General features: G+C 44.2%; 1 protein-coding gene across 17 annotated transcripts in view; it reads right to left on the reverse strand.

The window, feature by feature from the left end:
• tenm2a (teneurin transmembrane protein 2a) overlaps positions 1-26,394 on the reverse strand; it is a 241,908-nt gene that overhangs the window by 16,887 nt on the left and 198,627 nt on the right. For 11 of the 17 annotated variants that reach the window (XM_069532116.1, XM_069532115.1, XM_069532119.1 and 8 more), the window contains 13 exons: positions 19,630-19,752; positions 18,052-18,278; positions 17,288-17,483; positions 14,918-15,019; positions 14,297-14,491; positions 12,722-12,922; positions 10,279-10,464; positions 9,249-9,275; positions 4,973-5,119; positions 4,458-4,668; positions 3,149-3,268; positions 1,271-1,532; positions 721-988 (listed from right to left, as the gene is read on the reverse strand). In XM_069532116.1, coding sequence (XP_069388217.1) covers positions 721-988; positions 1,271-1,532; positions 3,149-3,268; positions 4,458-4,668; positions 4,973-5,119; positions 9,249-9,275; positions 10,279-10,464; positions 12,722-12,922; positions 14,297-14,491; positions 14,918-15,019; positions 17,288-17,483; positions 18,052-18,278; positions 19,630-19,752 — 2,265 coding nt within the window. The remainder of the gene's footprint in view (positions 1-720; positions 989-1,270; positions 1,533-3,148; positions 3,269-4,457; positions 4,669-4,972; positions 5,120-9,248; positions 9,276-10,278; positions 10,465-12,721; positions 12,923-14,296; positions 14,492-14,917; positions 15,020-17,287; positions 17,484-18,051; positions 18,279-19,629; positions 19,753-26,394) is intronic. The other 6 variants (XM_069532117.1, XM_069532129.1, XM_069532125.1 and 3 more) reach the window with 3 other exon arrangements.

The raw sequence follows: 26,394 nt of genomic DNA on the forward strand, positions 1-26,394 counted from the left end.
TTGTGTTCCTGCGTGTCATGAGGAGAGGTGTGTCAACACATCAACTCCTACTTGAGTCACAGCGAGAGTGTTGTCGCCTGCACCTTTTCAGCTTCTATAATGCAGTTCACCTGCATTCGTATCCTCGGTGAGCAGTATATAACCTAATTGTAAACCACGTATATGCTTTATTTTCTTTGAGGAATGTAAAATTACAGTCACTCCAGGGTACCACAGGATCTTTGAGTGAAAGTAATTTTCCAACCTGTACGCCCTTCGTGATTGCAGTCCTGAAGCCCCAGACATCCACTGCATCTGCGGCCTGACAGCAGCGTTTGGCTGACAGCATCTGTGAGCGACTGTGACGGCAGAGTGTAATAGCGCTGTGGCTCCCCTGGACTCCTGCTTGCTGCTCCAGTAGCTAACTGCTAACTCACCCTGATGGCTAATAACCCTTCACCACAGTTACGGCTGGCTGACTGAGCCACGCGCAGCCTCCATGAAAAGTAGACGTCTGGAAAAGAAGCACTTAACTGTGGCTACACTGCGTAGTGGATGGAGGCCGGGTTCCTCGTGTATTATCTCCCTCAAGCTTCCTAATTAGCGCTCCCTCCCTCTGACAGAGCCAGTGCTGCCTCACTTACTGGTAAAGTTTCTAATCTATTCAGTGAGTGCAGGGAAACAGAATCACAGCATCCCTCCCTAAAAAACACCTCTCCACTGTCCATCCCTTCTACTCACCAACAGCTTCAGAAAGCCCGTAGACCCTCTGCCCATATGCATCGGTCTTATCCCAGATGTAGGTGTAGGCCAGGTTCGGTGAGGCGTGGAACCACTTCTGGAAGAGGTGACCCTCCACTGCGACCATCAGGTGAACCTTCAGCAGCCCCATAGACACCACGGCTGGAGTCATGGTCACCTTGAGCAGGGAGCGGTAACCCTGCGTCCTGGAGCTTAGGTAGCACAGCTTTAGGCTTGTGCCAGGGACCTCGATCTGCTCATGCAGCACCTGGAAGACAAAGGGACAGAGATGACAGGAGAGAAGGATTAGGGGGGATTAGAGAGTGAGGGAGTAATGGGGGTCACGCTTCCACTGACGGCTGAAGGACAAAAAAAGGGGAAAAAAACAATAGAAGCAATAAAGAATGAGAGAAAGAGAAAATGGGGGGAAAAGCTAAGGGAAAAAAGAAGAGAAAGAGAGCCACAGGAGACAGGCATACAGAAGAGTGGGAACAGAGAGAGGGAACCACAGGGAAGATTAACCGGCTGCCAGAGGTCAGTGGTACTGCACCTGTGTCTCCGGTATGATGGGTTTCTCCCCTGGTTTGGAGCTGAAGAAGGAGGAGAGAGGGGATGCAATCACAAGAGGGTCAGGTCTGACGAAGCCGCTCAGGTCACAGCCCGGGATCGTGTTCTCTTCTGTCTTAAGCACCAGAGTGTCCATAGCATAAAACTGGCTCCAGGGCAGCCACACGGTGCGCTCCTGGCTCAGGAAGGGGGCGCGCTCGAACCGCAGAGTCAGTGATGCACCGCCATTTGCTATCAGGTCAAACCTGGAGGGGATTTGCAAGAAGAGGATGGGAATGAGGTACAGGTGGGTGGGGAGTGTAGTGTTGGTGGAAGGGTTGTTATTTTGGTTTCATACTCTGTCAGTGTTTCTCTTCCTCTAACTCGTGTTTACTCCACTGGTTTAGAAATAATTCAACCACAAAAACTCCTGGAATTAATATTTCAACATTATGGTACAACAAACTTTTACAACACATGTATAGACAATAGTTAAAGGCCTGAAACATGAACACAACAATGTCAGAACATAGATAGGAATAGGATCTCATTACAGCAGATGTTTTCCTTTAGTCCCTGTCTCCTTTACTCTTGTGCAGTTAAAACTGTGGGTTAATGATGAGTATATATAATACACACGTTCACAGTTCTTAGGAGAAATGGCCAGAGCTTTGTACATGCTGTTGGCCTAGAGCCTGTAACAACTGAAAGCAGAAAAAGACTAAAGAAGAAGGTCAGGCAAGGACATCAGAACATGCTCACAAGTCTGAGAAACTAGTGAGTATCTGCCCCCTGAAATATAAAGCCTATTAAATGTTACTGGAAGTTCAGATGGTTCAGCATCAGCTCAACCTAACTGGAAGAAAAACTACCTGCAAAAAGAAAGCACTGGTGAAAAGGATGAAGAGTGTAGGGGTGCTTAAAAACCTGAGACAGGAAACACAGAAAGTGCACATTTAATGAGCAGAGGTCAGTCTGAGGAACCAATGAATCAAGTTTTTGGGAATAACATGTTCTGGGAGTCAGCCAGACCTAAATTCAATTTACCTAGTATAGGGAGGAGAATTGGACAAAAAAAGTCAAATTAAAGCAGCCAAGAAACAGGAGGAGAAACAGGAAAACATGTCACCAGGGTTAAACCAAACGTATTCAAAATGGCTGTGAAAGCAAAGGATTATGGTAGTTATTTCTGTATGGAATGTTTATTTAATGGTTATTATTTGATTATGACCAATAATAATACAAAAATAATAAAACAATAATTATATTTTATATTATATTAATGAAAAAAAAGATTAACAGATTTAATACTCTCAAATATACCTTCACCAAGGAATATGTTTTCACCCCTATCTGTTTGTTGGTTTATTCTTGGACCAATAATGAGCCGCACAAAAAAAAACTGACTCAGGATTTTCTTTGTCACTGTCTTTTTTCACAAATTTCCTACTGAATAATTAATGAATATGTGATGTATCCAGATTATCGAGATGATTGATATTGATGATTGTGTTGGATTTGGAGCAGATCAAAATAAAAACCTGGATAGAGCTGATCTAAATGTGGTTTCATAAGGGGACTGTTGAGCCTTGGCGGAGGTATATATGTTTTACTGAGTTTTTATTGTCATGTACATTTATTGTCAAATTGTAGAGTTTTTACTCTCACTTATACTTTGCTTTTATTTTAAATCCCCTTTGTTTGCTGCTGCAACAACAGCTTAGTTTTCTCATGGGATCATTGAACATTAAAATTCCCTAATCTAATCTAATCTAATCTAATCTGATCTAATCTAATCTAATCTAATCTAATCTAATCTAATCATACAGTCTGTATGTTGAGGTAGTCTCAGCAAGGCGTGCTGAGTAGCTGATGTACATACATTCCGTCCTGCCGTGTCAGCGTGTATCCGTATTGAGGTTTGTTGACAAAAGACACGTTCACCCCCACCAGAGGGGTTCCATCTGTCGTCAACACCTGACCCCGGATTAGAGACGCCAAGCTGGAAGAGGACAGAGGAGACAAGAGTGAAGGAGTGATCGTCAATCCATCAGCCCGATCTTCCTAACCATCAATCATCTGGTTTGATTAATCTTGCCGTCTTTCAATCATCCAATTCCCCCCATTCGTCTATTGCTCTGGTCTTCTACCACTCATTAATTAGAAACAATCAGCAGCCCACACCATCCAGATTAGCTCACGTCAATCATGTAAACAAAGCATGACAATATAGATGGACACGTGTGTGTGTGCGCACCCTAGCAAACTGGTGCACATAGAATAACAAGTAAATGTTTCAGAGCTTCTTCATCATGACTTTGATGAGTTATTTCCTTTGAAACATCTGATGGCTGCTTGTGTAAGTGTATGCAGACAAGAATCAGCACCATGGGCAGTGCTTCACAGCTCCTCTGGGTCTATTGGGGAATCTTGGCTTGGTCTGCCTTTGGCTCTGGGATTTGTTAAGGTCTTGGCTTCCTTCAGTGAACCAATCTGAAGTCTGTTTGATATTTGCGATGTTGAATCTGTAATGTTGGGGCTATTTTTCATGGCGTGCGTTTATTCACATAAATGTCAAACCGTCTGAGAACATCAATGTGTTAATCTGTAGCATCTCACAGGCCAGTGTGATGTATTTTAATGTTTCCGACAAATACATAAAAAAGTGAACGCTAAAAACTTTCTAAAAAAAGTTTTTATCCTGTGTTACCGTATTTATTATTACTTTGTTGGGTATATGTTGGATACATTACACAGAGCATGTCTGAGTGTATTCTTGTATGAAAACCCCTTTCTTTTCTTTTCCTGTGAAATAATATAATCTTTTTTATGATTCACCCTGCACTCACTGATATATGCATATATGTATTTAATTTATACTCTTGGAAATGGAAAGAGACAATGGGTCAAACAGTGTGACTTTCATGATGAGTTGGTTAAACTAATCATGTGTGGCTTAAGCCTAGATGATTATTTCCTTTCTTGTTCTCTGTTTAAGTATCAGTGCACTACATGCATCAGAAGTTGAAAATGTGACACTTTCATTTTGAAAAGCTGTCACCCTGCTGCTGTCAGACTCCATCAGGTTATAGTTTAATAAAGCTTCTGACTCTGGTTGTCTTGGATACAAGTGGTGGCATGGATATTAATATCGTGTAATTACATTCGTCTGGTCAAGTGTGTTTCTTTACCTGGAGTTGAACGGGTTTTCCCCAGGGATGGTGTGGGTGCTGTCCCGCCCAACGAGCATTTTGACTCGGTCATAGAATGAGCGGACGTGGGGCTGGGACACGGGACTCTGCTGGATGACTTGCAGTGGGTCCCGGGAGCCACGGCACAGTGGGCTGTTCTGACAGGGACTCTGGATGCAACAGTCTGGGTCCATGCAGTCTGTGAGTCCGTCTGATAGAGAAGGGAGAGTGCAATTATGAGGTGGGGGTACAGGAGCAACGAGGAGAGCAAAATCCCTCCCTGCTTCTTCCACTCTGGATGTAATCTGTGCTTCTTTCACAAAGAGAAGTTTAATTTTGCCGTCCGCAGTGAGGGGTCTCTCATGAGACCTTTATGTTAATTCTATTTCTTGTTTTAATTCATTATTTTTCCTCTATCTCTCTTCATTCCATTCAGACGCTAACACTTTTGCAGGTGGTTTTCCTGAGCAAGGGGCTGCTTTACACCAACCTTCTTCCCGCTCCCCTCAACTCACCTCCTTCATTGTCCTTGTTGTCTGCACAGGAAGTCTCCATGGCGACACTGCAGCCGGGGCCCCTCCAGCCTGTCTGGCATTCACAGTGCCAACTCTGCTGTCCCATGGTGCACTGGCCGTTCCCGTTACACAAGTTGGGACAGCCGTCTGCGAGGAGGGGATAGGAGGAGAGGGGGGGAAGAGGGGAGAGATGATGGGACGGTGATTCTTGACTTCACTAATACACAGATGAGCACATTCAAACACCGACACACACAACACACTCTCATATGGTTGATTGACCAATGAGCCTCACTCAATTGAATAAGCACATGGTAGCATATTGTAAGTATTGATTGTTCAAGAATCAATTTAATACCTCAAGTCAATTTTCACAGATCTTCGCATCTGTATGTCTCTACACCTGTGGGATGGCTGCTAAAATGTGTGTATGTGTGTGTGTGTGTGTGTGTGTGTGTGTGGAGAGAGGGGAATAGATCATTTGATTCACTTACTTGATAAAGCTCCACCTGATCATCACTCTCTCTCTCCCTCTCCCTTACTCACGATTCAGTGTAGGTAATGGGATTGTGATGGCCTCCGAGTAATGCTTCATGAGAGAATGAGATTATGTTCGATGGAAAATGTGTGTGTGCACGTGTTTGTGTGTTTGTGCATGTGTTTGTGTGTGTGTGCATGTGTTTATTTGTGTGTGTGTGTGTGTGTGTGTGTGTGTGTGTGTGTGTGTACGTGTGTGTGCAGTAGCAGTCTATGGACTAATAAACCTTCATTTTAGCTATATGCAAAAAGTCCTATCATAATCTCTGGCCCTGGAGCCAAGTAAGTTCTAGAGCTGCCATTGCAAGACAACCCTCAACTTACAAGTGACTTAAAGGCAAGAAAAAGTAGAACATTTCTGAGCCTGAATAAAAGTCTGATAAAAACACAAAAATCTTAAGCTTTGTGATTTTGCAATGTGTGTAGGACTATTTTGGGGCCGGGAAATGTGACTTCTTGGAGTAGTTGTTGTTACTCCTAAAGTTGCCAGTCAACCAGTAGTGAATTTATTGTATGGTGCCCAGAAAAATAACCCCCATACATTTTACATTTCAGACAGAGCCAGCTGGTTGTTTTACCCTGTTTCCAGACTTTGTGCTAAGCTAAGCTAACTAGCCAATGCCATATTAAGCAGATTTACTGTATATATGGAATCAATCTTCTCGTCCTACTCTGGAAAAGATTGTCAAGCTACTACTTTCAATATTACTCGCTATCACCTATCCATGACAATTTGAATTCATGCTCAAACAATATTGCCCATCTATGTATTTCTTGAAAGGACTTTAACTCAGAGACGGATCTAGGATTTTTCTAAATCAGGGGCCATGAAGGGGCCACAATTTGCAGGGGGTGCAATTATACGTCCATGCAATTCCTGATTCAGTAAGGTTGAATTCATTTGAAAATTGTTCCTTGTTCAAGCACATTATGCTTGTCATGTGAAATGTTCATGTTGTTAGTAGATGACTACTTTATTTAGAAAAAAAAGACTAACAACATCACAGATGCACCTCAAGGTGGGGCCAGTGGCTCATTGGCTCGACCCCTGGATCCGCCCCTGCTTTAAATCCTAGCCTGGCTTTACCCTGTATCACTCTATATTAAATAGATTATACATTTCTAGCCAAGATTTTGTACTTGCCACATTATAATGCATCAGGAAAAAGAGCCATGATAACACAATGACAATGTTTTCTCCAGCAGCACAAGGAGCCCAAAACAAACTTTTCACAGTGGTTTTCTCTTCAATAAATGCGAGATGGGGATTTGACACTCTTAACTCTACCCACGGGAGATGGAGGCAAAGACAGGGTTGACTGATAAAACAATATGTGCATGCACGCAAAGGCACTTAGTCACAAACACACACCCAGCGCAACGCACCCTGGGGATATGACCTGACATTTCTCACTCGGCTGTAGTGCGCCGACACAGAGCGAGGAAGGACAAAAAAAAAAAAAAAAAAAAACCTCAGACAGAGATTATGAATATGAAACGCTTTTCATCGAGTCCTGCTCAATAGATTAATGAACATATTTTCACTCAAGTTGCACTGTAGTATTTTGCCCTCTAACAAATCGCTGCATCAATAAAGCCATGCATTATGAATACAAATAGTGTAATCTAAACTGTGGCAGCGGCTGAATTAACAGGCATTTCTCCCCAATTGGCATTTCATCATACGTCTCAACCACCAGGCGACGAGGGAAAGTCAACAAAGGACTTTAAGAAGAGACAGAGCGCCATCTTGTTTGAACTCCCAAGAAGAGAGAGAGATAAAGAAAGAGAGGGAGAGAGACACGGGGGGGGGGGGCTTAACCAAGTTTTTCAGCTCAACAAGAGGAATCAAATCAAAGGTTTTTAGCTTTAATTATTACCATTTTCTGCATCAGGGGACTGCTCATGACACTATATTAACAGTCAAGCTAGAATAGATTGTCCCCAAGTATCGAGCTGGGGGAACAAAGGCAGTTAGCAGTGATTGCCTGTTAAATGGAGTTGCCATTTAAAGCAGCCAAATACTTATGAAGCACCCGGACAGGACAATCCATAGTGGGCATTGATCGGCTTGCCTGGGCAGGCCGGCACGAGGCTCCTCTCTCTTTAATGCCAGCGTCCAGTCGATACCCCCCTCATACTAACAAGAATAAAGTGGGATTTCAGAAACCATTAAGTCCACCCTCCTCACTAATGTAGTTGGACTCTGATGAAATCCCCTTAAAAAGGAGGAGAAATTGCCTTGGGTTATGGGTCAGCACACACTCTCTTCTGGTGAGCAGCATGTGTGTGTGCATATGTGTGTGTGGGTGTGGGTGTTGGGGTCTAGGTCTGGATAGAGAAAGATATTGTGTGAGACTCCGGGGAAGGAGTGAGAAAGCGATAGAGAGACAGAAAGAATGAGAACAAAGTATGTAGGCGAAACTAAGTCGAGGCATTGTACTAAAAAGTTCCACCATTCTCTCTATTCCCCCCGTTTCCAGCTCTAAAGGTCATAAAGTAAAGGTCACAGCCATAAATCCGAGACCGCCGCTTATAGATGGACTAGATAACTGCGCTCTCTCAGATCAACCCCTCATTTTCTCCATATTCTTAAGATGCTACCTGAGGAATAACATTGATTACTTTGCTTCACATCTTCTTTTAACTGTCTCTCTGCTTCCCCTTTGATTCCATCTGTTTGTCTTTTCTCTCGCCCTCCGTCCTGTGCTACCTCTTTAACTCTGTGAGTTACCTTTTTCTCTGGGCTGGCTCTCCATAAAACATCGAGCATTATTCCATTTAGCGGTGAGGGGACAGTGTCGACGGTGCTCCGTGGACCCGTACTGTCAGGCAATCTGTGCTGCTCTGTGTTACCCGACAGAGGTTCAGCTGCGGGGCGAACTATTAAGCATTCTTGTTGTGCGGTGTGATACAACTCACCCTGGACCTGCACCCTTGTCTGTTTGCGTCAGTGTCTCAACCATGATCCATGATTCCATTTATCTTTGTGTGATCTGACTAAGCTGTTTGGTTGTTATATTTTTTCTTGGCTTAGGTTGTCGGGGATAGGTTTGATGGAAAAAAAAAGAAAAATCTGGAATTAATACTGTATGCTTGCTGAGTCACTTACTCACTCACACACACACACACAATCTCAAACACACACACACGCTCACAAAATACATTTATTAGCCACTCTATCATGGCTGTTGCTACAAATACCCAAATGTAAACACACACACACTCTGTATTTTTGACACCACATTAAGGCCTCGCATCAGTGGCCTATGAAATTCACCAATTACAGTACCTCAAAAGTTCTTTACGGCTTTCAGCATTTTCTCCTCGTGTGAAACAGATGTTTACACCGTACATGACTAGAATACCTGAGCAGAGTTATGTGTTTTGTGATTCAACATTAGAAATATGGAGAGGAACACACACACACACACACGCGCATGCACATCCACACGTTCACAGCACAGCCCCGTTTCACCGCTGATGCCACACTAAGGCTCTACGGTACCCCACGACACATCTAGGCTCAATGACAGCTCACCCCCGCTGTGGTGCACCGTCGTGAATGGCAGTGCACTACATGTAGGAAGTTATCATTGAGGCTGACGCCCCTAATCTACGGACAGATAGCACCACAGAGTCTACAGAGCCAAGCCAGGCCAAGAAACCCACAGAATGCAGCAGCTAGCTTCTACCACCACAGGCTAAGAAACAAAACACCAGAGTCAAGATACGGTACCTGCTTTGTCAACCATGCTCCCATGGTCTGCAGTGGGAGAAAACGTGCAGAAGGTAAGAGATGGGGAGAGTATTTTTTTTTCTTTTCTGTAAATAAATGCAAGCAACATCATGCAGAGCTGAAATGAACAACAGGCAGGCTGAGATAAGCTATACACTGGGAGTGTCTGATGCTGGTGAAATGTTCTATGCGCTAAGCTTAGGCCTGACAACTCTTTCATCTCAGGCTGATGCTGCAGTCAAAGCTGCCCTACTTTCTAATGGGGGGATCATAAACTCTTGTTCCCTGGTGCATATGTATGTGCTGGCATGCACATGTATGTATATGCATTGTTTGTGCGCTTTTGTATTTTGGTGTTATTGTTGTGTATCAGATTGCAGTCAGAGTGCTTGTGGTGACAGGGAAATGAGACATTGTGCCTCAATGCGCTGCGGGTGAATCAAAGGAATCTAGCAGTCATCCATCCAACGTGACAGTGATACAATATGAGACAGTGGCAGACATAAAAAGTCACACACACACACATACACACGCACACTAGCACAACTGTGTGCATGCACACATACACAAACAATGTAAGGGAGTTATTTTTTGATCAAAGTGAGGTGAAGAGTTTTTCCTTTCATCACGTAACTTTGGTGTTTCAAAGGCCGGAGAAACTAAGATTCCTGGAGTCTCAGTTGAGAGGCAACCTAACAGCAGCTAAATCCTGCTCTTTTGTAATCCTCCCACCCCTACTTCAAAGAAGTTTGTTCCTCTCCTCTCTGTTCGCCCGCCTCCTACATCAACCCCTCTCTTCAATTCCCAGAGGTCCCCCCTTTTGCCTCCACTCCTCATGTCCAGATTTCTCTAACAAAGTGGAAAGGAGCTGCCAGTTTATTCGGACTTGGTGCTAGTGTTTCTGTGCACACCCACATGCTGACACACAGACACACACCAAACACACTTCCACACACCAAACACAGTTCCACAGTTCCACACAAACACACACACACACACACAGACACACATAAACAGAGAGGGTGCTTACCGATGGTGCAGTGCTCCCCGTTCCAGCCCTGGTGACACTGGCACTTTCCGTCCTTGCAGGTCCCATGTTTGATGCAGAGCGGGTTGCACACGCGCTGGTCACAGCCGGCGCCAGTCCAGCCCTCCTCACAGCGACATGCGCCACCCATGCACACTCCATGAGTCCCACAGTCAACGGAACAAACCTCTGAAGGAAGTGAGAACAAACAGGGTCACAAACAACATTTCTGGACTTGAAGCTTGATGTGTCTTGTAGGTTTATAAAAGCTACTGCAGTGCCCGTTCTAAACCTGCCTGTTTTGATTGGGCTGTTTGGTCTTTTTTAATGCTCAGGAGATACTTTTGAATTATTCCTACAGTTCTACAACATGATGTAACTTTTGTGTGCTGGTACAAACTTTGTTTATCCTTCCTGGTTTATCTGCAATGAATAGTTTATAGTCAATCTTTTTAATAAAACATTGAACGATTTAATATGAACAATGCTAATAATAGTGATACTTATACTCAAAATAATGCAAATAATAGCTATATTTGTAAAACACTTTGCAACACAAAGTACAAAATGCTGCACAATAAAAAAACATGGTTGAAATACAGGAGGAAGTACACAAGTGATAGTGGTAATAATATAAATAATAGAACAATAACAACTGAGCAACTAAAGCAAATTCAGGAATATGCCTCCCAAAAAAGTATTTCTTTGTAGTAAGCACTGACTTGCTGGTCAAAGGACGCCTTGATGAGTTTTACTGGATATCTGGGCTACATATATTTGCTGAATCAAAAGGAAATGACAATATTTCAAAGTTAAGCAGGCTCTGACTAGATGTTGAAATATAGTCACTGAATTGCCACTTAAAAATAGTGATGTCTTACTAAACGTCTAAAAACGTTCACTCTTTAAACTTAATTCATTTTCACTTTTAGTCTGCGAATCAAGTGTTTGATTTCATCCCATGTGACAGTGAACCTATTATCCTGGCAAGTGTGAAAAAGGAAAAGAAGAGAATAATCAAACCCACACAACTACATTAAATACAATCCTCCACCATGCACCTTTAGTTGAAATCAGTGACAGAAGTTTTGCAACAGCAGGTTTTTTTTTTTTTCCATTACATTCACTGGGATTTTTAGATATTGCAGACGGCGATACATGTGGTGAGATGTGACAATTGAGCTCGTGTGCGCAGGACACCCCGGTGTGCGGTGAACGTACTATGTACAGATGTTTTGATACACACTTGCCGAGGTATCCTGCAGAGAGGAACAATGTTTTCTTTATTAAAGCCAAGCGTCGCTTCTCTCGTAACAAATGCTGGAGCTCTGTTTGTGATCCTGAGATGGGAAAGCGTCTCGCCTGGCGCGGTAGAGGTTGCGGTCTCTCTTACAGAGATGGCTTTATTTTATTGAGATGAAAAACTGTGGAAGTTGAGTATTTTTTATTACAAAAGGCTTTTAAACATGGATCCAGTTCCTTTTACAACCACTATCTTGCTTCTTTTTTTAACTTCATCCACGGGCGAAGACAAGCATTATGAATCTCAAAGCGCATAAATTGACTCCAGACTCCAATTGTCCTTTTGTCTCCCACATCCACACTTTAATACCTTCACTGGATGATTGTAAGGGTCAATATCCGCAATAACACTCCTCCAACATATATGTTGTCATTTAAGATCTCTATCCTTCCTATGCATTCGCTCCCAATGCAAGACTGAATCAACTTCAATGTTCTGATAATAATAATCTATAAAGCCCATAATAGTCTGGCCCCCTGGTACATTTCTTACATGCTCACAGCCTGCAGACCAATTAGACCTTTCAGGTTATTATGCAATGGTCTTTCAACTGTTCCTACAAGTTCCACATATAGGGAGGAGGCATTTACTGGAACTATCTAATGACCTAATATCTGGCACCATTATAACTTTCCTCTGTTTTCTTAAGCTTAAGATTAGTTGTTCTCTGCGTGAGTGTGTGGATCTGAGTTTGTAGTTTGTTTTCTTACAGTGGGCTGGATGCGTTGGTTTCTCCTGTGTTTTTGTGGGTGGTTCGCTTCATTTTTCTTCTTTGTTTGTTATCGTGGCAGCAGCATCTTGTACCTTTTATTATACTGAGTTTGCTGTTATGTAAAGCCCATTGAAATGAAAATGAAATGTGCCAAAAAGTGCCTTTCTTTGGCCATTTGGTTCCTGATAAGCATAAAAGCCTGCCATAAAGATACTGCTACTGTTAGATAATTTAGTATCTTCTTCACTGTACAAAAAACAAGTTGACACATTTTATTCATGCTTATTCTAAATAAGTTTGTAGATTTGTCAACTTCATACAAGCCTAGTCTGAAAACTAAAGCAGTGTGAAATAAAACACTTCCATAGGGACCACATAATATGGCAGACCATCAGCTAAAGGCTGACCATCAGCTGTAAAGTCGTACTTACCCATGGAGCAGTCAGGTCCCATCCAGTTGGGGTCACAGCTGCACAGCCCAGTGTCTGGTATGAAGGCCCCGTGGCCGTGGCACTGGTCTGGGCACTGGGCCCTGGGCAACTCGCAGTGCAGCCCTCCCCATCCTGGCTTACAGTGGCACTCCCCGTTCACACAGATGCCGTTGTTGGAACACGTCGGATCCAAGCAATCGACTGCATTAAACCAGGAACGCACCAAGAAAACACAGTGGAGAAAAACAAAAATGAACAAAGACAAAGCCAGAGCTGACATTAGAAGCTAATTCAATACCAGTTTTGCTTCTTTTATAAATAAAGAACGAGATGTGACAGAGGACATATTTTCATTCTTTGTGTAGACAAAAAGATAATGAAATGAAAGAAAACATTACCGGACATTACTGAGGCAATTAAAGCGCATTATAATGAATAGCTCTTGCGTCTAATTGAGGCATGTGTTCCACTGTGAAAGAGGAGAGAGCCTCGCTGACACATTATACGGTGTGTGAGTGGCCTGCCTCTGTGCACGGGTGTGTGTACATTTGTGCTTATGTGCTAATACATGGGGGAGAATGTGACACTGTCAGTCTGCCAGGTTGACAGGCAGCTCTGAGTCCGAGCAGTGAGCGAAAACCAATTTGACAAATTACCTCTTCCTTGCAAAGTGCCCACCCACCCCTCCTCATGCCTCCTGTCATTGCTCTGTCCCGCTCTATCTCCCTCTCTCTCACCTTGTCCTCCACTCCCCCCTCTTCCCTCTCAGACATGACTGACCCCGCTGCACCTTTTTGGACACAAGCGTTCATAAAAAGCACACACTCGCACCTAACCCCGACCCTCCATTTCTGTTTGCCTGGCAGAAACGGCAGATCACAGCTATCGATTTTCATGTCGCTGGCACTCCAGGTAAATTGTTTGAGGGACTCGGCTGTGATGAATATCAGATTTGAGACCAGAGGAGGAGGGAGGGGGAAAAAATTGGATGAGAGGGGGGAGAGGGAGAGAGAGAGAAAAAAAAGAAGAGCAGGAGAGAAAATGCTGACCTTGTTCTCCGGCCCTGAGTCTTCACTTCCTTCTGTCACTCTGATACTTTTTTCCTCTTTTCTCTTTCATCACCCCTGACTCTCTTTTCACTCTTTCTTCATACATATTCACCCCCTGACCCCCGACCTCCCTTCCCCACCTCTCTCTTTCTCTCTCGCTTTCCATTTTTTTGAAGGGAATTTGGCTGGCTGATCCTTCTTAACAAGGATCAATAGAAGCGATTTCATCCCTTAATAAATTCTCTGATGTGTTTGGCTGTGTCATCATACTTCATCTGAGCATACGGAGGAAACGGCAGGCACTCACTCAGAGTGAGATTATGCTGTGATGACCTGTCTGATGGGAGTTAGAAGGACGTGTGTGTTTGTATCTGTGATTGTGTGATTGTGTGTGTGTGTGTGTTTGTTGTACTGAAAACAAATAATCACAGGCTAATCGGACAGGCTGAAAGAGAAAAAACGACTGACACATTAAACCATCACACATCCTTGGGGATCACCACACCATTAACTCTTCTGCTCTCACCCTCTGCACAGTTCTGCCCTTTGTAGCCAATGGAGCACACGCAGTTGCCGTCGGTGCAGGTGCCGTGGCCGCTGCAAAGAGGGTCGATGCACTGCGTGATGGGGACGTCACACTCGGGCCCCTTCCAGCCACTGTAACACACACAGGAGCCCTTGTCGTATTGGCCGTTGCCGCTGCAGAGCACCGGGCATGCCGCTGGAGGAAATAGGGAAAGAGAGAGAAAAAAAGGAAAAACCATTTACAAGCTTTTTAGAGATTTTCTAAACTGTAAAAAGCCAAGGTGCCCACCCACACACATGCTGACCTGCCTAACACTTTACCATTCAGGTGGGTGAATAGAGTGGTTAGGGTCTGGCGAGTGGCAATGACACGGAGAGTAATTACAGGCAAGGGTAACTAAACTATTCATCAAAGCTGTCTATCCCAGGTGAGCCAAGGAGGCGTTAGCTCGGGGAGCTGCCATTCATCATCACTCATCTTGTCTCAGCTCCACCTTAGGCCATGCACCGTCTCACCGCTCTTAATCCTCCTATACTTTCCGCACAGAGCCGAAACGTACCTGCCTGTCTAATTAGACAAGAAAGAAACTACGCCGACTTTTCCGGAGGAAGGAACTCATACCTTTGGAGCAATCCATGCCGTGGAATCCTGGGAAGCAGTGACACACACCAGAATTACACTCTCCGTTGCCATGGCAATTGCGCGGGCACTCCTGCACCGAATCTGTGAGAAAGACAGAGAGAGAGAGAGAGAGAGGGGGAGCGTTCGATTAAATCATTGGCACCATTCATTCTTTAAGATGCTACAAATTGTGTCAAGGCGCCATGAGTCTCACAGTGACAAAGACATCAAAGGCAAATGCCCTCCTTCAAGATTCCATGCGTTTCTTTTCAGTGCATTTTTCATAGTGTGTGGAGAATGCATTTTGAATCAGCCATTTCCTTCAGACGGTATCATCGCATATCTAACATTTCTCTGCACGCTGTGTCAGAAAATAGGAGTCTAGCCCCCTGCTTTACACCAACACCCTGCAACCCTGCTGCTCCTCCACTCTACATTCTTACTTTAGTTGTTTACGCCTGAATCTGGTCCCACTGAGGTTATTAATACTTCATACACATGTGGTTGTTGGCAGAACTTGGCAGATTTCAGCTGGAGTGCGTTTCTGCTTGCATGACCTCAGTGCAAACAGTTTGGTGGAAAGAAACAGGGTCAATGCCAGTGGTGATGACACATTTTTGATTTTGAACTTTCCTCTTTTCCCAGCTTCCACTCTTCTCCACATTATTACTCAGCCTATCCACATTGCCTTCCTCTCCTCACGCTTCCCTCTCCTGATTCGCTGTCCTCAGCCATTTCCCTCCCGAATCTCATCCCCCTCGTCTCTCCCTCTTACCCTAATGTATCCCCTCTCTTTCACTCCCCTCTTCAGCTCCTCGTCCTTCACTCCACTTCACTTCATTCTGGCTTTGCCCCCCCCCCGCCATTATTTTCTTCCTTCCTGCTCCCTCCTTGACTACTCACTCTAATTCCGCCCTCGCAGCCTCTGCCCCTCCTTCTTTAGCACTACTCCTACTGAAACCTCTACTGCCAGATATTGACATTGAAGGATTCTTTCAATCTACTTGACTCCTTCTATCCATCCCCCCACTTGTTCTCACATTTGTGTCTCCAGCACAATCAAAATTATTTGCGCCGCTGTTCTGGGATCATAAATGCATCCTGTTTGCAGGGTCGTTGCAGCATTTATATTTGGATAAGTTCTGGTTGTAGATGTGGTGCAGAAGGATCCTCTTCACACGTGCACTTACACCATGGAAGTGATTCTAAACTCTCTGATATAAAAAGCTGTGTTTTGTTTTTGACTGCACTTTCTCCACTTGTCCTGCTACGTTTTTGGCAAACACAGATTGTTAAACTCACTATGCGGTCCTGCCTACTTGACAATGTTACTATAGTTGTGTGGCGAGTGGCAACATTGTACACATGCTGCTTGTGTGATTTTCACCCAATGAATGTGCAAAGTCTTTGTCAAATTGAGGAAAAAAAAATCTTTGACGTAAATGTGACTATGTTCCTTTTAAAGGGGAAAGCACCTAATTAATGTATTAAAGCCTCTATACAGGTCTTAGTCAATAATGCAAATGTGAGCTATAGAAGTCACAGTGTGGCAGAGGTGGATCCAGGGGCAGGGCCAAGGGGCATTGGTCCCAGATGAAATCTGATTGACCCCTGAAGTGCATCTATCCTGTTAGTATTTTTTTATTAATAAGCTTTCTAAAATTCCAATATTGTGTGGCTTTGCTCTAACCTAACACTACACAAGGAATAACTTAAAAGTGCTTCTTACTGAATCGGAACATTTGTGTTGATGTTGGACATATAATTGGCCCCTCTGTGTATATTGTGGGCCCTCTATGGCCCCTGACTTAGAAAAATCATAGACTTTTTAAGACCATATTGGATGAGATTTAAGATCTATGTCAAGAATGACAGATATGAAGGAATATCCAAATCCCAGAATTACTTATTGAACACAAGGTGAAGTAGCCTTGCAGAGAATAACCCTTGAAATGCCACATGAACAGAAGGTATCCATAGACTTTCCAACAGTCAAAGTGAGTGTCATTATCATTTGCATGTTACATATTACAGTGTGCTTATATCTGTATCATAGAGAAAGAACTACAACACATGGAGACATTACATATATGTGTATTGCTAAAACATTTCTCCTAAAATGATTATTATTAAGACCTTGAACATAATCTAAAGACTTTTTAAGGCACAAAATTTTGATGATAGATTTTAAGATTAATTTCGATTTTTAAAGATGTAAACCAGCATAAACCCTGTATGTAGATGCTATTTTGAAATAGTGGTGTGGTGAAAAGTTTGGTCTCCCCAAACTTTCCATCTTCGAAACTGTGGTGTTTAATCACCAGCCTGCCTCTCTTTTCTTTCACCTCACAGTTTTTGCCTCTGCCTCACCCATGATGTTTGTGCTGAAGGAGACCATCTCTCTTTCCCGGCCATCGTTGTAGAAGGCCAGGTGCCAGGCGCCTGCATCCAGGTACTGGACAAACACTGCCTCATTAAGGACCACGGTTTGGATGCTCCTCCTCTCCCGCGGAGACTCCACCACGCTCCACTTCTCCTTCCCGTCCAGCCGCTCCATGTAGTCATACTGATGGAGAAAGAGTGAGAGAAAGTTGAACGAGAGTGCGAGTATAAAATGTATGATTCATTGATGAAGTGCGGTGCTGGCACTTCTTCACACTGTGAAAAATGACCCACAGTTGTATGTACAGGAAGATTAAAAGATGGAGGGAAGGAAGTGTGGCTGGAAACTGCCGGGGAAGCATGAAGAATGCAACAGACAGAACCTCTCGACTCAGACAGTCATTCTTTGAAGACACATTCAGGCGTGTTTCTGCTGCAGCGCTACAGCCTCAGCTTCCTGCTCTTTACCAGCTCAGGTCAGGCAGTGAAACAGTTATCTGTGTGCAATTATCTGCTGTTAATTGAGTAGTTTCAAATTAATAAGAGGCACTAAAACTTACATTGGTGTGAAATTAAATTAAGTATAAATCTTAGCCTGGATTTGCTTTATTCAAACATTTTTACAATGAATCACAAGTGGATTTTAGGACGTTTGTTAAAATGAATTCTCCATTTTGTAGAGAATTCTCCATGATTAAAATGATAATTCTGTGGGAGGATTATTCTCCTGACTTTCATTTGCCAGATTTTACCTGTGCATGTGAGGGAGGCAGGCCCTTGCGAATGTACACTCCGAACAGGGCGTCCTTGCCCAAGGATATGTTGAACTTGAGGAACTGGGGTTGGCTGAGGTGCAGCAGTGACCTCCAGAACACCCCCGGAGGTACCTCTTGAGTCACCCGCCTCCCGACATCAATGTTGCCCGTGTCTATGCTGCTGTTTCTGCCTGCCCACGGACCTGGAACGAAGGGAAAAGAAACTGTATAATCTGTGATTATATGCATTGATTGTCAGAGTCAATAGTTAATCATCACAGTTTACTGGGAATAATTTGCTATAAAAATTCATGGTCATTGAATAGTAGGGGGACGAGCGCCATTAGCTCTGCAAACTGTGCGCCCACAGTTTGTGTTAAAGCGAGTGCTGTTACACGACGGCAGGATGCAAAATGATGCCTTTTGCTGAGAAGCCTGCAAGACTGTGGACTTTGTTGTCTGCGATAAAAATGAGCGGGCTGATGGAGCTGCAGGGGAAGAGCTTTCCAAGCAGCGAAGCAAACAGGCACGCACGCAGAAAAACACAGCATCCTGCAATCAGGTCAGTCATCTAACAGCAGAGACTTTGGGGGCCCGGTCGGAAAAAGACTGAGTGTGAGCAAGCGAGCGCGTGTATGTGTGTTTGCAGAGAGTGGTGAAGAAATGAAAGTAACAATGAGAAGAACAACGGCAGCATCTGGCCCAGACGGCTGGGGAACACAATACAACAGTCCTCTCATTAATACAGAATACAGACACAAAGCAGCAGCCCACATGTATCTATAGTACGTGCTGTGTGTGTTACAGAGCGAGATCGAGCGAGTGGAAGAAGAATAGATAGAAAACCGCATGGGGGCCTTAAGAGAGAGAGAGAGAGAGACTGGGGGGGCAGTTGGTGTTTTACCTTGTTGCTGACTGAGACGATAAACCTAGCCTGACACAACTCAGCGGAGTGGTTACACAGCGCGTACCGATAGCACAGCCAGTACCTTACCATGAATTATGAAGATATTTTAGTTGGTGTGAGTGTTTGGGTGTATAAATAAATCTTTTGGACTGCTTTGGTACGTTGTTGCACAGCAGAAACAACATTTTAAAGGCCTTAAAGGGAAATCGCTGGCAATCTCCATTATTTTTTTTTTGCTTTCAACAAACCCAGCAATGTGTTTTCACATTCAATACTTTCTGATTCTCCAGTCTGCGCCACTGAGGCCTCCAGCCAGTTTGTTCCTACTAAACACATAAATCTTTAAAATGGGGTCAGAAACGTGTAGGTTTATTTCAGAAGTAAATAGTACATTTGTTGTAGACTATTTTCAGCTGTGGATTAATACACATTTTGGCATGCTAGTGAGTGTTTACAACACCAGGGTGGTAGTATCTGTGGGTGTCTCATGATAAACCACAGCGGCTCTGCTTATTGTAATGAAGGAGCATGTTACCCTCTGCAGAGTGTGGCTCATTAATGTGGAAGAACTATGAAGCTCCGGCACAGAGAAATAAATAATATTTTTTTTGCTGCATAGAAGATAGTTAATTATCTCAACGTGGGGGTGTTTGTGCTGTAGGTCATACCTCTGCCTCCAGAGGGCAGCGTGGCCACATCGCTGTTGACAGGCAGGCCAGTGCCCAGTCCGTTGTTTAACACAGGGCCGTCGGATGGCTTCAGCTGCCATGTCAAACCCAGAAAGTTGATCGCTGCACACAAAGGGATGGAGAGAAAAAAGAGAGAGAAGGGAAGGGAGGGAGTGAGAGGACATATGACTTGAATGGTGGATTTATTACAGGTCCAGGATTAAAAATAAAGCCGCACCACAGAAATACAGCAGGTCGACCCCTGTAAGTCTGATCTGTCATTTATACGGCAACCAGTGCCGCTTTTATATAACGCTGCTTTTACACTTTATCAATCATACACACTGAAGTGAAGTGTCAGGTAGCCTGCAGCCCAAAAAACGGAGGCAAGCGTTGCACAGATGACAATTAAAAACGACAAGAGAACAAATCATTGTCTCCCTCCCTTTTGCCTCAACCTCTCACAATCCTCTTTCAACCTGACAGTGTCTCCTGCTTTCACTCGGAGGCCTTTACACCGACTCGCGGAGAGCAAGTGACAGATTGCTCTCTGAAGAGATCGCTCTATGACTTTCCCTTCTCCTCTTCTTTTGTCCTCTGTTGTGTTAGTGTGCTCTGGTGGTATCAGACTGCTGGAGTGCGTTCTCTCCTCACTTTGTCAGCCCTCTGCTCTCGCTGCGTCTCCTGTAACTTCCTTAGCCGGCTGCCAAACGTCTCCTCCCGCTCCCCAAAATAACGGAACAGTAAGAAAGAAGCCCATCCCTTTACAGTAGTTTTTACTCATGGTGACAGATACGCATGTTTTCTTGCACATGAGTGATTTCATTTGTTTCTGTTTGCTCCGTATTAGGACAAAAAAAGTTGTAGAAAGGCCACAGTGCACCTGCAGTGGTAGATGCACGGCTGCATGAATACAGTGATGTGAGCTTTGAGAATACACATGCATTATGTAGGTGTTATTGCTTGCCTCTCAGCATTGGCTGTACCACGCCACATGGGCCCCTAACACCTGCATCTGAAGCCCTGGAATCAATTTCCCTCTCATCAAATTCCATCTCCACTTGCCCAGGGTTTACACACACACACACACACATACATGCGTACACACACACACACACACACACACACACACACACACACACACACAACTACACACACACACACACTCGGAGAGTGATGAGAGTAAAAGTTGCAGAAGACGTGGGGATGCAGCTTTAGGATTTGCTGCCGGGGCAGACTCATTCTCACCTATCTCTCTCCCACTCTCTTTCTCTGTTTCTGTGTTTCTTCCCTTTTATGCCCCCCCACCACACATCCTCCTCCTCCTCCTCCCCATTGTTGGTCAAAGGAAAGCGCTGACACCTCGACTGCTGCCCAGCCTCCGCTGTCAGCTCTTTTTTATTTTTCATTGGGGTGGGGTGTGTGTGTGTGTGTGTGGGGTGGTTACAGAGACGAAGAGAGGGAGGGAAAGTGAAAAGCAACAGAGACTACAGTGTCCTCCCTCCCCTCTGTCTCTCTTTTTTCTTACATCCACCTCTTGCCCTCTCCTTTTGATGCGCTGACCTTCATCCCTCTCTTTCGTTTTAAATCCCCCCCTCTTTTCTTCCTTCTTTCTTGTCTTATCTCCTTCTGTCCCTCCTTGTAGATAACGCAGACATGCATCCGTGCATCCGTGCACATGTGCCGGCGCACGAACACGCAAAGATGGTATCACACATCGGGGGTGGGGAGGGGTTGGTGGTCGATGAAAAGATTACCTATTGAATCAGGTGGAGACAGTAAGCAATCCTGAGTCTATTGTGACGGCGCTCCCAATCTAGGTCATCCCCAAGAACGCACCAGACACCCTATAGTTGGCTTATTGTGTGTCTGTTCATCGTGTGTGTGTGTGTGTGGGTTGGGGTCGTTGCTCTTGTGTGGTTTTCTGTCCCTATTTCTTTTTTTCCCGTCGGTGGTTGTGAAAGTCTGACCAATAGATGGCACTCTTCCTCCTCTGCGACAGGAGCATAAAACCCAGTTACTTTGTCAACAGGTTTCTTTGCAGCACCGACACAGAACGAGAGAGACAGAGAGAAAAATAAGACAAAGAGAGAAACACTTACAGATGATTCTCTGTACAAGCACCATCCCTCATTTCAACAAAACTTCTAACTTTGTTAGGGTGTAATTTTATCCCAAATGAAACTACTGAAATTGATGTATTTAGCTTTGTGTTGCCATAATTCTAAGCATTTTCTTTTCGGATCATAATTGCTATAATTACTGTTTTCAGGCTGCATGGAAAGGCTTAACGGAATGCCATGCTAGTAAAGCCCATCCGCATCAAACTCATCTGACAGACGACGGGAGAACAGGAGTGGCAGTCGGTGTGTTTTCCTTTTTAATCTGTCGTCTCACTCATGTTCATTTATCACACACGCCCACACACACATAAACACACAAATACACATGTACGCACACACAGAAAGATCACAGAGAAGCAGGTTTAACAAGCAAACGAGTTGGATTAAAAATAGATCAATTGCTTCATGAGGTTTTTATGTAATCTCAATACATAATTCAGAGAGGCAAAGTGCTTGCCAGTATCGTCTGCAAAAGACTGAAACAGCATAGTCGCACGTGATCATGTGACAAAGAATAAGAGAGGAAGGATGGACTGATGGACAGAGGGAGAAGGGAGATGAAAAAAAAAAGGAGGATCGGAGTGGGGGCAATAGCCAGGAGCTCAAGGGGCTTGAGACGAGGGGGAGGGGAGGAACAGAGATAATACTGGAGGACAGCGAGAACTGAGAGAATATTAAAAAACGTATAAAAATCCCTGGAGGATTAAAAAAGAAGAAGAGCAGGGAAAACAGGCTACAGTTGATGTTGCAGAGAAGAGAAGAAGAGATGAATAAGGGCCCCCACGGATGAAATGAGGAAGAGAGGAGGAGAGATTTAAGGGATGAGTGGCCCCGGATTCATTGACGGTGCTGGGTGAGAAAAGATGGCCGTGATTCATGCTGTGACAGTAAGTGGTTTGCAACACAGGCAATCGGACAGAAATACAATGCACATGTGTGTGTTTTGAGAAATATTTATACATCTCAGAGTTAAAGGGTGTAAATGGATTTCTGCATGAGAGACAGAAAGGTGACTTTGTGGCAGACCGTGCACTGAGTGTCCCCTGACTGGAAAATATTGTATCATCATCATTCTGTTCTCTGGAACATGTTCCTATTGCCCCCCCCCCCCCCTCTCTTCCTTCCTCTATGTCCCTATGTCTCTCGCCCTTTTCTGTCTCAACTCAACCTTATCATTGCCTATTTAAATGGCAGCATCTCCCATTGAACCAATTGCACTGCTACTAATTGCACCAAAGGTAGAGAATGGCCCTCTCAAATGTTTTTATATGTAATCTCATGCGCTTCAACTAAAGCAACACAGAGAACAAGTGTATGCGAACGAAACACACACACACACACACACACACACACACACACACACACACACACACACACACACACACACACACACACACACACACACACACACGGACAACATGGGCAACACACTTTTCTCTGCCGTCTCCCCTGGCCATCCTGATAAATGCATATTAACTGTTCTAATTCACCACTAAATTAACAACTCTGACCTCAATTAGGGTGGTAATTGTGGCTGAGACCAGCCCCCCAATCCTTGGCCCAGCTGCTAATTGGTTTAGGAAGCCTTTTCCCTGCCGCTCTACCTCCACCCCCCCTTCCTGCTGCCATCTCCAAGGCCCTCATTTAAAAGGCCAGTAAACATTTTGTTGCTCGAAACAAACACATGCATAAAAAGCAGCCACCTGAGAAAAAAAGGGCATCCTTGCCGTGTCTTTCCGAATCTCTTGCACCTTCCGCTCTATCTCGACGGGTGCAGTGCTCATATTGTTGAGACTGAGGGGGAAAAAAAGTGTGCTGCCTCAGGTTTCTCAATATTCAGGCCATTTGGGATATTTCTTAGAATTTATCACACAATATGTACTTATGTAGTCTATAAATAAAGCAGCCTCTCTCTCTCTGCTAAGTTTGAAGGCGCTGCTTGCTGAGATCATTTAGAGTCTCAGACAGAGGGACGGGGGCGGCGGTTGGCTGCTGCCCTTGGGGGTCATATACTCTAAGAGAGACAATTTGTCTGCCTCTGTGTGTGTGTGTCTGCGTTTACATGCTTAAGATTGCATGGTATTAACAACAAGCACGCACGCGGGCGCACGCATCGCAACCCCCGTCGGGACCTCCTCATCCAGCTGATGCAACTGAACTGTAATTGACTGCAACACAAAAGGTTATGCGAGTTGCTCTCGGCTCTGGTACCTGCAAAAAACAGTGTCTTAGGTGGAGAGACACGCCAACTCACTCAATCACGCAGCGAAATGGCTTTCTTATTGGCACTGAAATATTGAGACTGAGACGACGCAGATGTAGCCGTGTGTGTGTGAGCGTGAGTGCGTGTGTGCATGTGTGTGTGTGTGATGGGCTAAATGAAAAGAGATGTGCATCTGAGTGATGTCCTCCTTTCTGAATCCTCATTTCCTCTTCAGATATCTCTACCCTGACCCCCCACCCTTCTTCTCCCTCCCTCCCTCCGCCTTCTCTCCTTCACATCAACCCACTCTACCTCATCTCATCCCCTCCTACCTCGGTCCTTCTCTCTCATCGATCTGTATTAGAAACAGGATATGAGGAACTATGCTATCTTATCGCAGATCAGAGACCGAGAGAGAACGAGTGAGGGTGGGGTGGGAGGCTGGAGAAAGAGTAGCCTACGCTGTGGAGGACAAGAGTCAGAGAGAAAATGAGAGACAGAGAGGAGGAGGTGAGAGGACAGCGATTTCTTTCACTTCACATTCATCCATCTCCTGTTTCAGGACTAGTGAAGCACCATGGGCCTAATTGGACTAACGATTGGGCCCAGATAAGACCTGTGCTAATGAATAAATGAATGAGGAAGTAAATAAATGGAATGAGCCCATGCAGGCTAATGCGGGCAATATGAACCAAGAGTGGTGATGACGTCAGTGAGGCTGCGGATACTGGATGAATGCACTCATCATAGCATGGAATATTAGCTCCTAAGCACGTACAGAGATTTCAAGTACACTAACAGGAAGTCAAAGGAAGAACATTGATGTTAGCACCACATTCTGGACGACCATGTGTGCCCCCTGCTTTGTATTACCTGACCAGTGCATTTGACCCATTTATCCCTCTGTTGCAGATGGTATAGCACCCTTTGCCCGGTCCTGGCCATACCTTGCTCTTTTCCTGGACTTACAGCGTGTGGTAAGATCCTAACCTTTATCATTACGACAGGCCCTGCTGCTACAGACACACGCTTCATGTCTGGGCCTTATGCCGCAGCTTCCTGCATTCACCATATGCCCAACGGTGTCCTCACCTCCGCACCCATACAGACACCAGCATATACGAACACATACACACTGGCTTGAGCGACACACCCTGACCTCTAGCTGTTCCAGCTTGCATCAGCAGAAGGGAAGCCACATGCAGAGTGCGAGGGGACTTTGGGGTCAAGGTGTTGGGGTTTGGAAAGCGGCCACATTGTGATAGCTGTGAGTCCGACACAAGTTCACCAGGCAGGCCCAGTACTCAAGGGCTCACTACTCTTGCTTTTTTTTGACTTAAAAAGTCTCAGAGGGAGGAAAATTACAATAAAATCCTTTTTGTCATATAATTAGCAACTCATTTGAATTTTTCTCTTCAGTCTATAAAACTACAAGTAATTACTAAGTCAGTGGTTCAGTGGGAACAGGGTCGGCAACCCCCCAGGGAGTGGTCCACAGATGATTAGTCAGATAAGAAAAAAGACATTACATCTATTAATCTGACCTTTATCAATCATGCTATTGCAGTTTGCCCTCATGTACCTGAGTTTGAGGTTTGCGTGATTATGTCAGACAGATATACAGAATGTGTTTCATGTTATTTAATGTTTAACAAGGCAGTAGAGTCTTATTTGATCCACATTGCACACACTAATATCTCTCATTATAGAGTTCTGCACGTTCTGTATTAAGAAACTGAGGGTCACCCAAAGACGTAGAAGCAGACTTCCTTCCAAGTAAATTAAAATAACCCCAAATAGGATGTAGTAAGCAGATCCAGGAGCATATCCAGGATTTGTTTTTCACTTACATTGCATCGAGGGTGTAATTCAACTTTTTTATAGTTTCTCAGATAATAATTAATGATTCTTGATAGAAGAATCTGTCACATTTAGGGAACTGATATCTATGAGTGTGTGAAATTTGAAATGATCTGCTATAGCTAGTGTTAAAGAAGACTTTTCACTATAATCTTTAACTATCAATATTATCTTGTTGCAGGGAAACAAAATAATTGGGGTGACATAAAATAAAGGGGAAAACTTGACCTGGTCCTTTTATATATATGATGTAGCATTGGCTCAGGTGTTTGAGGGTTGGCCTTCTTTTCTGATTGGTTTCCTATATATATTCGTTTCAGCTGCAGATTTCACTCTGTAGCCTGAATTCAGTGCGGAAAATAACTGACAGGAGACAATTTTTCCATATAAATTCATTCTTGTGTGTGATTTAGCCGCAAGTAGGAACAGCGTTGTTTTAAAAGTGAGTAGAAATCTGTAGAAATCTCGACATTCTAATAAATGACAGAAATTGACACCACTTTGATAAGAATTTGCCATGAAATATTTAAGCTATAGATCATTTCAGACTATAATATCATCATTAACATGCTATTATGT

The sequence above is a fragment of the Paralichthys olivaceus genome, chromosome 9 (genome assembly GCF_024713975.1).
Source record: "Paralichthys olivaceus isolate ysfri-2021 chromosome 9, ASM2471397v2, whole genome shotgun sequence".
Lineage (NCBI taxonomy): Eukaryota > Metazoa > Chordata > Actinopteri > Pleuronectiformes > Paralichthyidae > Paralichthys > Paralichthys olivaceus.